The 12,604-nt window shown below is 43.3% G+C and overlaps 1 protein-coding gene across 6 annotated transcripts in view; it reads left to right on the top strand.

Moving 5' to 3' along the window:
• IFT74 (intraflagellar transport 74) overlaps positions 1-12,604 on the top strand; it is a 247,745-nt gene that overhangs the window by 191,149 nt on the left and 43,992 nt on the right. Inside the window, exons 1-8 of one of the 6 annotated variants that reach the window (XM_081176542.1) lie at positions 24-246; positions 1,533-1,677; positions 2,800-2,935; positions 3,424-3,472; positions 5,005-5,103; positions 5,771-5,831; positions 9,075-9,134; positions 10,859-10,920. In XM_081176542.1, coding sequence (XP_081032668.1) covers positions 1,558-1,677; positions 2,800-2,935; positions 3,424-3,472; positions 5,005-5,103; positions 5,771-5,831; positions 9,075-9,134; positions 10,859-10,920 — 587 coding nt within the window. In that variant the 5' untranslated portion in view covers positions 24-246; positions 1,533-1,557. Of the gene's footprint in view, positions 1-23; positions 247-304; positions 326-1,483; positions 1,678-2,799; positions 2,936-3,423; positions 3,473-5,004; positions 5,104-5,770; positions 5,832-9,074; positions 9,135-10,858; positions 10,921-12,604 lie in introns of those variants that run through there. The other 5 variants (XM_081176541.1, XM_081176540.1, XM_081176544.1 and 2 more) reach the window with 5 other exon arrangements.

Genomic DNA, 12,604 nt, shown 5'->3' on the forward strand with positions numbered 1-12,604 from the left:
GGAGCGTGAGGGAAGAGGAAGAAGCCGCGCTCGGCTTGGCTCCAGAGCGACTGCGCGGAGGGAGCGGCGCTGGGGGTTGGCTGGCGCGGTTGCTAGGTTACGGCTTGCCGTCGCGCGCGCGGAGAGGAGTTCGTGGATGGGAGGCAACCGTTAAATTAACGGGTCTCGTTAGCCCACTGCGCGTGCGCGCGGGAAAGGGTCAGGTAAGAGGAGCCGCGCAGGTTGGAGCCGACCCTCACGACCCCCGTACGTGACATGCCTCAGCCCCTTCCCCTCCTACGATGGGCCCAAGTCCCCGCGTCACTCAGAAGGAGGCGGGGAAATGGTGCATGGAATTTAAGGCTGAGGGTGGTGGGCGTCACGTGTGAACGCTTTCCTTCGCGACACGCGTCGTCGCAAAGTGCAAAAAAACAAGCGCCCAGTAACTCAGCCCTCATCCAGGAAGTTTTTCTTTTACAGGGGGATGAGCTAAGGTTTGTTAAGGTTTCTGGGGAGTAAGGGACCGAGCTGCCCTTAGTATGTTGTTGGGCCATTTCTGGATTAATAAAAAATAAAACACAACATCAGGTTTGCTTTACAGAGGTTTTGCAATCTCATCATGCCTGTATTACAGATACCCACAACATGTTTCTGTCGAAATAGTGTCGGGGGGGAGCTACCACTCATCAATAAAAATACTTAACTGAGGTTCTGCCCCCCCCAAAAAAGCCTCCCCCCAACAAAAATCCTGGCTATACCCATGAAACAGTGATTTGTATCTTTTCATCAATTGCTAGTGTTGTGTTTAAGATACTGTGTTTCGTGGTTTCACCCCCTATTGTAATTTCATATATGTAATCACAGAACTGCAGAGTTGGAAGGGGTCACAAGGGTCATCCAGTCCAACCCCTTGCAGTGCTAGAATCTTTGGTGCGGTTTGAACTCGTGACCCTGAGATTAAGGGTTTCAAGCTCTACCAACTGACCTATCCCAGATTCATGTCTTTTATTTTCTTAATCTCAACCACATACGTCAAAGTTCTTTAGACTTTGCTCCATCGTGAAATGATTCATAGATGATCTCTCACCCAAATATTGACTAGGTCACAACACCCATAGTTTTAGCAGGCTTGGTTCACCATGAGCTTACAGTCCATGCTCAAGGACTGCAGGCAGATAAATTGTATTTTGATCTTCTGGCTACTGGACAGGGCTGGCTTCTAAATAATGATGGTGGTACATATGCATTTTATTTTATTTTATTTTTAGTCCTACCTCCTACTGAAGACCTAATTCTAAACACGCATTTGATTCCCTAGTTACTGTGTTGAAGATAGCTGTTCTAATGGGCATATTTACTCTGCATATATGGCATTATGATTCCAATTAAAAAGCTAAAGAAAATTCTTGTTTTATTTAAAATATTTTTCTTTATCCATGACTTAAAAGTTCTCTTTTAATACAGAGTACACATTTAGAGGATTCTAGTATGTAACGTAATACAGAATACACATTTAGAGGATTCTAGTATGTAATATATGTTTGTTTCTAAAGAGAAATTTGAAGAAAAGAGGAAAAAATGGCAAGTAATCACAAGCCTCCTACAGCCCGCCCGTCTTCAAGAGCAGGACTAGGCCTGGGAGCCAGACCTCCCTCATCCTCACTACGGCCTCCATCCGCAACTCTACTTGGAGGAGGAGTAAGTTAAAATAAATCTTTTTTAAAACCTACTCTGTTTGACAAGTGATACAGTTTCATTGAAGAGTTTATCTTCATTTTCTGATTCCTAAGCTAGAGCCTTTTCTCTCCAGTGCAGATTACCGTATTTTTTGCACCATAACACTCACTTTTTTCCGCCTAGAAAGTAAGGGGAAATGTCTGTGCATGTTATGGAGGGAATGCCTACGGGTGGCATGCCTACGGAGTCTCCTCTAAAAACTACGTGTGTGTTATGGTCGGGTGCGTGTTATAGAGCGAAAAATACGGTACTTTGTTATTGTCTCCGGACATCATAATATACACACCTTGTGGATATTGTTTAACATGAGGGATTGTGTAACACAAAGAGATGGGTGTCTGCTCCAAGGATTTTATCATCTAAAAGTAGCAGCTAAAAACCAGTCTATTCTCACAGGTTTTTGGCATTTTATTTTCCTATTTATCTCCACTGCTTTTTGTGGCTCACACTCCCGTTCCTTTTCCTTTTAGTTTATAAGCTTGTAGGCAGGGCTTCTGTGTTTGGGTGCTCGACGTGCTTATTGATAGCTTTATCTTGTTATTAATTGCTACAACAGTGGATTGGACATGTGTGATAGAATCCTTATGGTTAGTGGTAGTGAATTGCAGCGGAGCAGAAGGGTTACTCTTTCTCCAGCACCAGCCACTTTATCCCTTTTCAGGGTTTCAAAATCACCTCCTTCTTGAAGCTGCTTTTACTTTACAAAAAGTTTATGGGTCATATTAGGTATATGAGAGTCTTTAGGGTGAAGCTGTTAAATTAGAACCTTTGAGACCAGGGTTCAGATCCTCAGTCAGCTATGAAACTTTACTGGCTGACCTTGGGCCACTCATGCACTCTCAGTCTAGCCTACCTCACAGGGTTATTGTGAGGATAAAATGGGAAGGAGGACTGTCACCACCTCAAGCTCCTAGGAAGAAAGGTGGCATATAAATGTAACAAAAAATGTGTGTGCCATGTCATTTGGTTTCGTTTAAATCTTAAGACCTCGGCCAGCTTATTGATAAGTAGATAGACTAGTTTTCTGATCCTCAGAATGACTGCATTCATTATTTTTTCTACCGATTCTGTTTTCGGTGTTAGATCCCTCCAGGAACATCAAGACCTGGTACACGTGGTGGATCCATAGGTACTGGTGTGGTTTTGTCCTCCCAGATTAAGGTTGCAGACCGTCCAGTGACGCAGCAAGGGCTGAGTGGAATGAAAACTGGAATGAAAGGTATTTTAAGATATGAAGGCATACAAACATTGAATAAGTTAGTCTTGTGCCTGTGATTATAAGGGGAAACAGCAATACACTTTACAGTGGTTTTGGCCTCATAGAGACATGAAATGTGTCAGAACTTAGGACAAGGCAAAGCAATTTTTTTTAATCAAAGCTCCATCCTGACGTAAGGGCAGAACTGAGCCAGCATCTGTGAAATCTCAGGTGGAACTTGGAAAGCTGGAATAGCACCAGAAGCTTTAAACCTAGACAGGTCCTATACTGTTCAGAGCATATGGCATTACATCATGGATTATTTAAGAGAATATGTACATTGCATTATTTACAGAGGATTTATTTATTTATTTATTTAAGCCTCTCTCTGTCTCTTTATGGTGATTTTACCACCTTGCATGAAAACAACCACTGGATTCTTTAGTAATACAATTGTTTCTCATTGTACTGTGGTGTCGGGTAATAATTTGACACTTGTTATTTGTTAGGTCCACAGAGACAAATTATGGATAAATCCTATTACCTGGGAGTGCTCAGGTATGTGGCAGTTATTTGTCTCCAGTGTTTGTGCTGTTTTTATATGATTGTGTCAAGAGCTACTGCCTTATTGGCAGTAATTAATTGGCTGTCAGCTTGATCTTGCCTAGCTTGCAGTGTTTGGCAGGGACGATAGAGGTTTCTTAGCTCATGGCTCCTTAGCAGTAGCTCTTCCTCCTTTCATAGTCCAGCCAGCCCATTTTTCTTGCTCTCAGCACAGGTATAGAGGACTGGCCTATGTTTTGTTTCATGCTTGTCTTATCCCACTGCCTTCCCTACTGTTTGTCTGTACCAAATGCAGGCCTTTCCTTCCAATTATTTCCTGTTTGCTGGAGTAGATACTTGTGACCAATGTCCAACTGACTTTCTTTGCTTTACTGGGAACCTCACTGCTTCTAGTCACCCAGCTGTGCTCCACACAATCTGACTCGGAATCAGCATAGGGTTAAAAATACTTTTTGAAGTTGAGGTGAAAGAGATTTGTGTGGAACTTTCTACCTTCAGAAGTGCTGACCAAAGGAATGGTCAGGTCACTTAACAGATTAATACTTAACTGGCAAGTTGTCAATAGCAGGTCAAGTATAAACACAACTCTAAAATATTAGGGTTGGCTTCAGCTAATGAGTCCGTTAGCAAAAGCCCACACAAGGACTTCCACTTGTGCGTTGGGGTTCCCACCTCCTCCCTTGCACCCCCCTTACAAAAAACCAATCTGTTGTAGAAAACAACTATACTGATCACTATGTAGCTATTTTTAAAATTGGATTCAGCATCTGAAGGCTCCTAAACAAACTCTACCTTGAGGAGCCCACCTAAAGGATAAAGTAGCATATGTAGTGCACAGAACTTACACCCGTCATCTTTGGGGTAGTCCTCTTGCCTCCTCACTCTCTTCCCAGCGTGACCTTCCAAAAAAACCACTAGATACTGAGCAGAGTTTTAGCATTATGTGGGCCTTTAGAAATGTATTGTATAAATTGACTAGGCTGCACTGGGCCATAAAGATTAAACCAGACACCCTTTTTATTAATAGCTTTTGATTGGATTGAAGAAACAAAAACGAAGACAGTCATACAATGCAAAGAAAATTGTAATTCATCAAGACGTGTTCTCTGTGTACAACTGATGAGGCGCGGGGGGGGGGGGGAATGTCTGGTAGTCCAAACCAACCCATTTGAGCAAATAGATTTGTGTCAAGAGTCCAGATATCAAGGAATTCACCATCTTTCTCGTGTTTATGGAAGATCACCTCATATGCTGCCAGCTGAGTCATGTTCTCTGCCCACTGTAGGATTAGGGACTGATGAACTAGACATTTATCCAGTACTGATGAACTAGACATTTATCCACCATAGGTGACCTTAGAAGCCAGTTAAATTGTCCCTCTGTCAGGTTCCAAAGGACTGGTGCATAATTCAATAAATCACCGACACGTGCAAATCTGAAGAGGTGTCCAAAACCATATTTATGTGGCAGATGACCTCTGACAGGCCTAAGTTATACTTAACATAAGAACTATTTTTTTCCTACAGGAGCAAAATAAATGAACTCACCGCAGAAATTAACAAGCTTCAGAAAGAAATTGACATGTATAACCAGGAGAATTCTGTCTACCTATCTTATGAAAAAAGGTGAGATAGATTACATTTATTGTCATAGTATTGTAGAGTTGGAAGGGACCCTGAGGGTCTTTAAAAACTTTTGTGTTAATTAAAGTCAGTGGAATCATGTACACAAGTAAATTTGGATTGGAAACAGCAAGCTTCCAACTTATGTAGGGTTTACGTTCCAAGGATCATGCCTAAAGTCAAAATTACATATACAGTGGTACCTCGTTTGAGTCTGCCTCGTCAAGCGTACATTTTGTTGAATGTCTGTGGCAAACCCAGAAGTACAAGAACAGGTTACTTCCAGGTTTGTCACATGCACAGAAGAACTAAATTGCACTTCGTGCATGAGCAAAAGCACAAACGGTTCCACGTGCATGCACAGAGTGGCACTTTGTCGTGCATCATTTTTGTCTAGTGTCCGGGGCTCCGGAACAGATCCCAGTCGCAAAACAAGGTACGACTGTCGTCAGAACACATTGGGTTCAATGGCAGGTGGGATTGCCAAAGTCTTTTTTCCTGGATGTCTGCCCCCATTTATTTATTTGCCCAGCACAGAAAGCTTCATGCATGCAAGTTAAATACATGTAAGTTGCAGGCTTACTGTATGTTAAAACTTGAGACTTGCTTTGATTACATTTTATCACATAAGCTATGTTGTATAGTAACTATTCTTTTCCTGTTCTCTTAGGGCAGAGTCTTTAGCTAGTGAGATCAAAGAGTTTCAAGGCCAACTAGCTGATTACAATATGGTATGTTATTGTTTATATTGCATATATATATATATATATATGCAGGTTTTGGTGTCTTCGGGTGTCTTCCCGTGTAAGAGTTGGGGTGTCTAGGCGACGTTTCGACGAGGTCTCACTCGTCATCTTCAGGCTGGTGCTTTCGGCTTCTTGTTACTGGAACAGAGCAGGATCTCAGTGTTTGAGTTCCTATAAATACTGTTGAGGGGGTGTGGTGTATGGCCTCCAACGTTCTGGGCAGAGAGGAAGTTCCCAGGTTAGTGTGTCTTTTCTTCTTTTGTTCATTAATTACTTGAGGGATATCTTGAGTGATTTCTTGAGTGATATTCTGAGTACCACTTAGGAGGGTCATTAGGTGTGGATTAGTTGCTAAAGCTTTCGTGTCTTGACCTCTTGACCTTGTGAAGAGTTTTTTCTGAGAAGATGGCTGTACTGCACTTAGTTGTGCTCTGGCTTGGCTTCGTGTATAGGGGCGAGCTGTGGTTTTGTGCCCTGTGCCAGCCAGATCTGTGTAGGGATTGCAGGGGGGTGCAGCATCCGGAGGTGCCACTATGGTTTGGCTACTGGATGGTGTCTGTAATTTATCTGTGGAGAGGGTCTGGGTTTGGGTCTGGTGTGGTTGATTGGAGATGGCGTTCTGTGTGCCTCTGGTTCTGGTGTCGGTTTTTGTGGGGAGGGCTATTTTCCAGATGTCTGGCAGGCGGGACGTATCGTCACGCTTGTTCATGTTGTGAGGGTGTTTCTCTATCTCGATGGCTTCCATGATTATTCTCTTGTGGTGGTGTTCCATGTTAAAGAGCAATTTGGAATCTGAAAAATTAATTTCGTGTCCTGTTTCTTTCATGTGTTGGTAAAGAGAGGAAGTTTTTTCTTCTTTTTTGACGGCATTCTTGTGTTCTGCGATACGTGCATTTATTCGTCTGTTTGTTTGTCCAATGTACGTGGCTGGGCAGACTTTGCAGGGTATTTCATAGACCCCTTGGTTTTCTAGCTGGATTTTATCTTTGGGGTTTCTGAGGATATTGGCTATTTTTTGGTTGGTGCAAAAGGCTGTTTTGATATTGTGTTTATGGAGGATTTTGCTAATTTTATCTGTAGTGCCCTTGATATAAGGAAGGAGGGCCATGCCATTGTTTTCTTCTGTGTCTTGGTTTTTGGGGGGTGTTTCTTTTTGGATTAGCTTCGTAACCCTGTTTTGCTGGTATCCGTTGGCGATTAACACATTTGAAAGATTCTGTAACTCAGTTGTCAAGTGGTCTTTGTCAGCCAGGCGTTTGGTTCTGGAGATGAGAGTCTTGGCTACGGAGTTTATTTGTGCAGGGTGGTGGTGTGATTGTGCATGTAAGTAGCGGTTGGTGTGTGTTTTTTTCCGGTAGATAGTGTGTCCTAGGGAGCCATCAGGTTTTTTGTAGATTAGGACGTCAAGGAAGGGAAGTTGGTTGTTGGCTTCTATTTCCATAGTGAATTGTATTTTGGGGTGTAGGCTGTTGAGATGTGTGAGGAAGCTATCTAGTTTTTCCTTCCCGTGTGGCCAAATTACAAAGGTGTCGTCAACATATCTGAGCCAAAGTTTGGCTCAGATATGTTGACGACACCTTTGTAATTTGGCCACACGGGAAGGAAAAACTAGATAGCTTCCTCACACATCTCAACAGCCTACACCCCAAAATACAATTCACTATGGAAATAGAAGCCAACAACCAACTTCCCTTCCTTGACGTCCTAATCTACAAAAAACCTGATGGCTCCCTAGGACACACTATCTACCGGAAAAAAACACACACCAACCGCTACTTACATGCACAATCACACCACCACCCTGCACAAATAAACTCCGTAGCCAAGACTCTCATCTCCAGAACCAAACGCCTGGCTGACAAAGACCACTTGACAACTGAGTTACAGAATCTTTCAAATGTGTTAATCGCCAACGGATACCAGCAAAACAGGGTTACGAAGCTAATCCAAAAAGAAACACCCCCCAAAAACCAAGACACAGAAGAAAACAATGGCATGGCCCTCCTTCCTTATATCAAGGGCACTACAGATAAAATTAGCAAAATCCTCCATAAACACAATATCAAAACAGCCTTTTGCACCAACCAAAAAATAGCCAATATCCTCAGAAACCCCAAAGATAAAATCCAGCTAGAAAACCAAGGGGTCTATGAAATACCCTGCAAAGTCTGCCCAGCCACGTACATTGGACAAACAAACAGACGAATAAATGCACGTATCGCAGAACACAAGAATGCCGTCAAAAAAGAAGAAAAAACTTCCTCTCTTTACCAACACATGAAAGAAACAGGACACGAAATTAATTTTTCAGATTCCAAATTGCTCTTTAACATGGAACACCACCACAAGAGAATAATCATGGAAGCCATCGAGATAGAGAAACACCCTCACAACATGAACAAGCGTGACGATACGTCCCGCCTGCCAGACATCTGGAAAATAGCCCTCCCCACAAAAACCGACACCAGAACCAGAGGCACACAGAACGCCATCTCCAATCAACCACACCAGACCCAAACCCAGACCCTCTCCACAGATAAATTACAGACACCATCCAGTAGCCAAACCATAGTGGCACCTCCGGATGCTGCACCCCCCTGCAATCCCTACACAGATCTGGCTGGCACAGGGCACAAAACCACAGCTCGCCCCTATACACGAAGCCAAGCCAGAGCACAACTAAGTGCAGTACAGCCATCTTCTCAGAAAAAACTCTTCACAAGGTCAAGAGGTCAAGACACGAAAGCTTTAGCAACTCATCCACACCTAATGACCCTCCTAAGTGGTACTCAGAATATCACTCAAGAAATCACTCAAGATATCCCTCAAGTAATTAATGAACAAAAGAAGAAAAGACACACTAACCTGGGAACTTCCTCTCTGCCCAGAACGTTGGAGGCCATACACCACACCCCCTCAACAGTATTTATAGGAACTCAAACACTGAGATCCTGCTCTGTTCCAGTAACAAGAAGCCGAAAGCACCAGCCTGAAGATGACGAGTGAGACCTCGTCGAAACGTCGCCTAGACACCCCAACTCTTACACGGGAAGACACCCGAAGACACCAAAACCTGCATTCCTGTACCCGTGAAAATCTACGAAAGCATATATATATATATATATATATATATATATACATTGAAAATACTGGATCTAATTTTGAATTGCAATTGTATACCTATTGGGAATAAAACTAGCAATTAATTGGGTTTCTGTGTTGTTTTAGCTGGTGGATAAACTTAATACCAATACCGATATGGAGGAAGTAATGAATGACTATAACCTGGTGAGTATTAACATTGTTTTGTAACAGTATTAGTTTTGCCTGATTTGGTTATTGTTCAACTTGGACTGCTGCTAACCAGTGATGCTCAGTAGCTGCTGGAAAATGTTTGAAAACAATTGTAATTGGTTCTCAGGATGAGTGTAACTGCATATACTGTTGACCCAAATACATATGCAGAGTGACATTTCAAAGTAGCATCTTAGTTAATAGAAGGAAATATAAAAAGCCACAATTCTTCCAAACATTGGATCACAATAGAAAAGACCTACACAATTTAAATTTCCAATTAAATGGTAGTTCAAACGGAACATAAGTGTGTGTTTTTTACCAGTGAAATGAGTAGTTGATACTAGCACATGGAAATGTTACTGATCAGCTGTTTGGGAGGGGAGCAAGAGCTGGTTTTAAACTGCCATCCCCACCCTCCAAAAGACCCCTTCCTGCAAAACATCTTATCACTGAGATGCTTGCAATTTATTTGAAATTGCTTGTGCTTGCAACTTCATCTGTTGCAGTCAGCATCTGTAACTTCAAATTTGCCTGTGACATACCTTACTGTCATTACAGCGCAGTACCTGGCAAGGATCTTTTTATTTCCCCGGGTCGTTCAATCCTCTGAAAATTGCTGTTGTGGTGTTCGGTGTTTTTAATTCTGCTGACTGCTTTTAAAGTGCTCTTTTACTTTGTAATGTTTTAGTGTTATCGTTTTAAAGTTTGTTTTATTTTTTGTTGGCTGCTCTGAGAACCTGTTAAAAGGTGGGATAGAAATCAAATAAATAAAAATAAGTAAATTAATTAAGTAAAATAAGTAAAAGTAAAAATAAGTAAATTAAATTAATGTGGAGATCTGATACTTCATTCAGCTATGCCAGGTGTGGGGAACCTTTAGCCTGCCATATGTTTCTGAACTTCAAATCCTATCATCTCTCTCTACTGACAGTCTTGCTGAGGCTAATGGGAGTTTGTAGTTCTGCAGCAGCTGCAGCAGTTGCAGCACCAAAGCTGCCCCTGAGCTATATAAACCTTTTACCTATAGACACAGTCCAACCATTATGCATGTAAATTAGTAATAATAATAATAATAATAATAATAATAATTTATTATTTATACCCCGCCCATCTGGCTGGGTTTCCCCAGCCACTCTGGGCGGCTTCCAAAAGAATATTAAAATACTATGATACATCAAACATTAAAAGCTTCCCTAAACAGGGCTGCCTTCAGATGTCTTCTAAAAGTCTGGTAGTTGTTGTTCTCTTTGACATCTGGTGGGAGGGCGTTCCACAGGGAGGGCACCACTACCGAGAAGGCCCTCTGCCTGGTTCCCCGTAACTTGGCTTCTCGCAGTGAGGGAACCGCCAGAAGGCCCTCGGTGCTGGACCTCAGTGTCCGGGTAGAACGATGGAGGTGGAGACGCTCCTTCAGGTATACTGGACCGAGGCCGTTTAGGGCTTTAAAGGTCAGCACCAACACTTTGAATTGTGCTCGGAAACGTACTGGTGCATTTGAAACTGCCCTTAATTCTGATTTGTGTTCCATGTCTCAAACATATTTTTAGGATCATGTTGTATTTCTTGAAAATTATTTTAAGACTGATCTATGGTGTATAAGCTATAATAGCAAATTCAGTTGAATTAAAGACATTGGCTGTAGAAACGGGAAATTTATTTGCTGTAGATATAGCAGAGCTATTCTCATGCTGTTGGTGGCTGTGTCTTTTTAATAGTTGAAGGCTCAAAATGACCGTGAAGCTCAAGGCATAGACATCATTTTTACAGAAAGACAAGCGTAAGTATATGCATTTTTAAAAACGAAACTGGAAAATAAACAAATGCATAGAAATGTTCTGTATTGTGTTAAAATGCCATTCATAGACCCCTGACACTTGTCCGGTCTTTGTACTCAGGCAGTAGCAGGTGTGTGCTGACCTTTCACACTTTAGATTATAATTATTACTGAATTTATATACCGCCCTATACTTGGAGGTCTCGGGTTGGTTCACAGAAAAGATCAACAGAAAAACCACAGTATATATAATCAAAATTTAAAAACCCCAATAACATCCCTCCCCTCCCAAAAAGAGCCACATTTTAAAAGGGCATAGGATGTCAATCAGATCAACCAAAGGCCTGGTTAAAAAGGAACAGGAGACACTACCACGAAGGCCCTCTGCCTGATTCTCTGTAACCACTTATCGCAGTGAGGGAACTGCCAGAAGGCCCTCGGAGGAAGACCTCAGTGTCTGGGCTGAACAATGGGGGTGGAGACGCTCCTTCAGGTGTACTGGGCCGAGGCTGTTTAGGGCTTTAAACGTCATCACAAACACTTTGAATTGTGCTAGGAAACGTACTGGGAGCCAATGTAGTTCTTTCAGGACCGGTGTTATATGGTCTCGGCAGCCACTCCCAGTCACCAGTCTAGCTGCTGCTTTTAAGGCTTTAGAGATCAAAACCAGCACTTTGAATTGGGCCCAGAAACTAATTGGTAGGCGGGCCAGGATTGGCTTTGTATTCTCAAACTGTCTTGCCCCACTGAGCAACCCGACTGCCAAATTCTGCACCAGCTGAAGTTTCTCAATGTGGCCACCACGTGTAATGTTTTACAGTAATCTAAACTAGATGCTATCAGAGCATAGACAACAGAAGTTAGGCTATCCCTGTTTAGATAAGGGCACAGCTGGGCCACCAGTTGAAGTTGATGGAAGGTGTGCTGGGCCCGGGGGTTAACCTGAGCAATGCGTTCCAGGTCCAGTCCCGGATCCAAGGATTCCGCAAGGAGTCAGTCCAAAAGAGCCAAGGCAGGAAACCGGACTAGGTCAGGCACAGGGTAACAGGCAGGTTCCAGCAAGCAGCAATGTTGCTCCCACAACCTGGGGCGGGGTCCAGCAGTCTTTTATCTCTGACAGGGTTATGAGTGGTCCTGATCCCCGGTGACTCACCTCCCTGTCTTGCCCAAAAGCTAACACTCCTCCTGTGATTACTTGGGTCTCTCCTTCTCTCAGACCTCAATCTCTGCAGGTCGGAAGATGTCAGTGCGTTACTTAGACCCAGAGGCCGCCTCAGCCGCTCCTGACCCAACTGGTAGTGGAGCAGCTTTAAGTGATGGCCCAGCAGAGGGCAATAAGGTAATCCCCGCAACAGGAGCCAGGGCAGGCTCAGGCCCCTAACTCAGCCCAGCTGGTGCTTGTTGCAGGGGAACCTGTGCAGACTGGGGCTCTTCAGAATCAGGCCCCAGACTCGGTTCAGATGCCGCCTGAGGCAGAGGATCCAGTGCAGATTGAGACTCCTCCGGTTCCGAGTCCCAGGCAATCACAAAAGACACTCGGTGCCACAGAGGCAACTTGAATCTCAAGCGATAGCAAAGGATCCAGGAGTACTCCCAAGCTACATACGCGCACCTTCAGAGGAAGTGTAACCCCATCAAGAGCAGGCAACGTCCCAGCCATCCAGTCTAGGGAACCCGCACTAACAGT

Source organism: Podarcis bocagei (genome assembly GCF_964188305.1).
Source record: "Podarcis bocagei genome assembly, chromosome: 17".
In the NCBI taxonomy this organism is placed as follows: domain Eukaryota; kingdom Metazoa; phylum Chordata; class Lepidosauria; order Squamata; family Lacertidae; genus Podarcis; species Podarcis bocagei.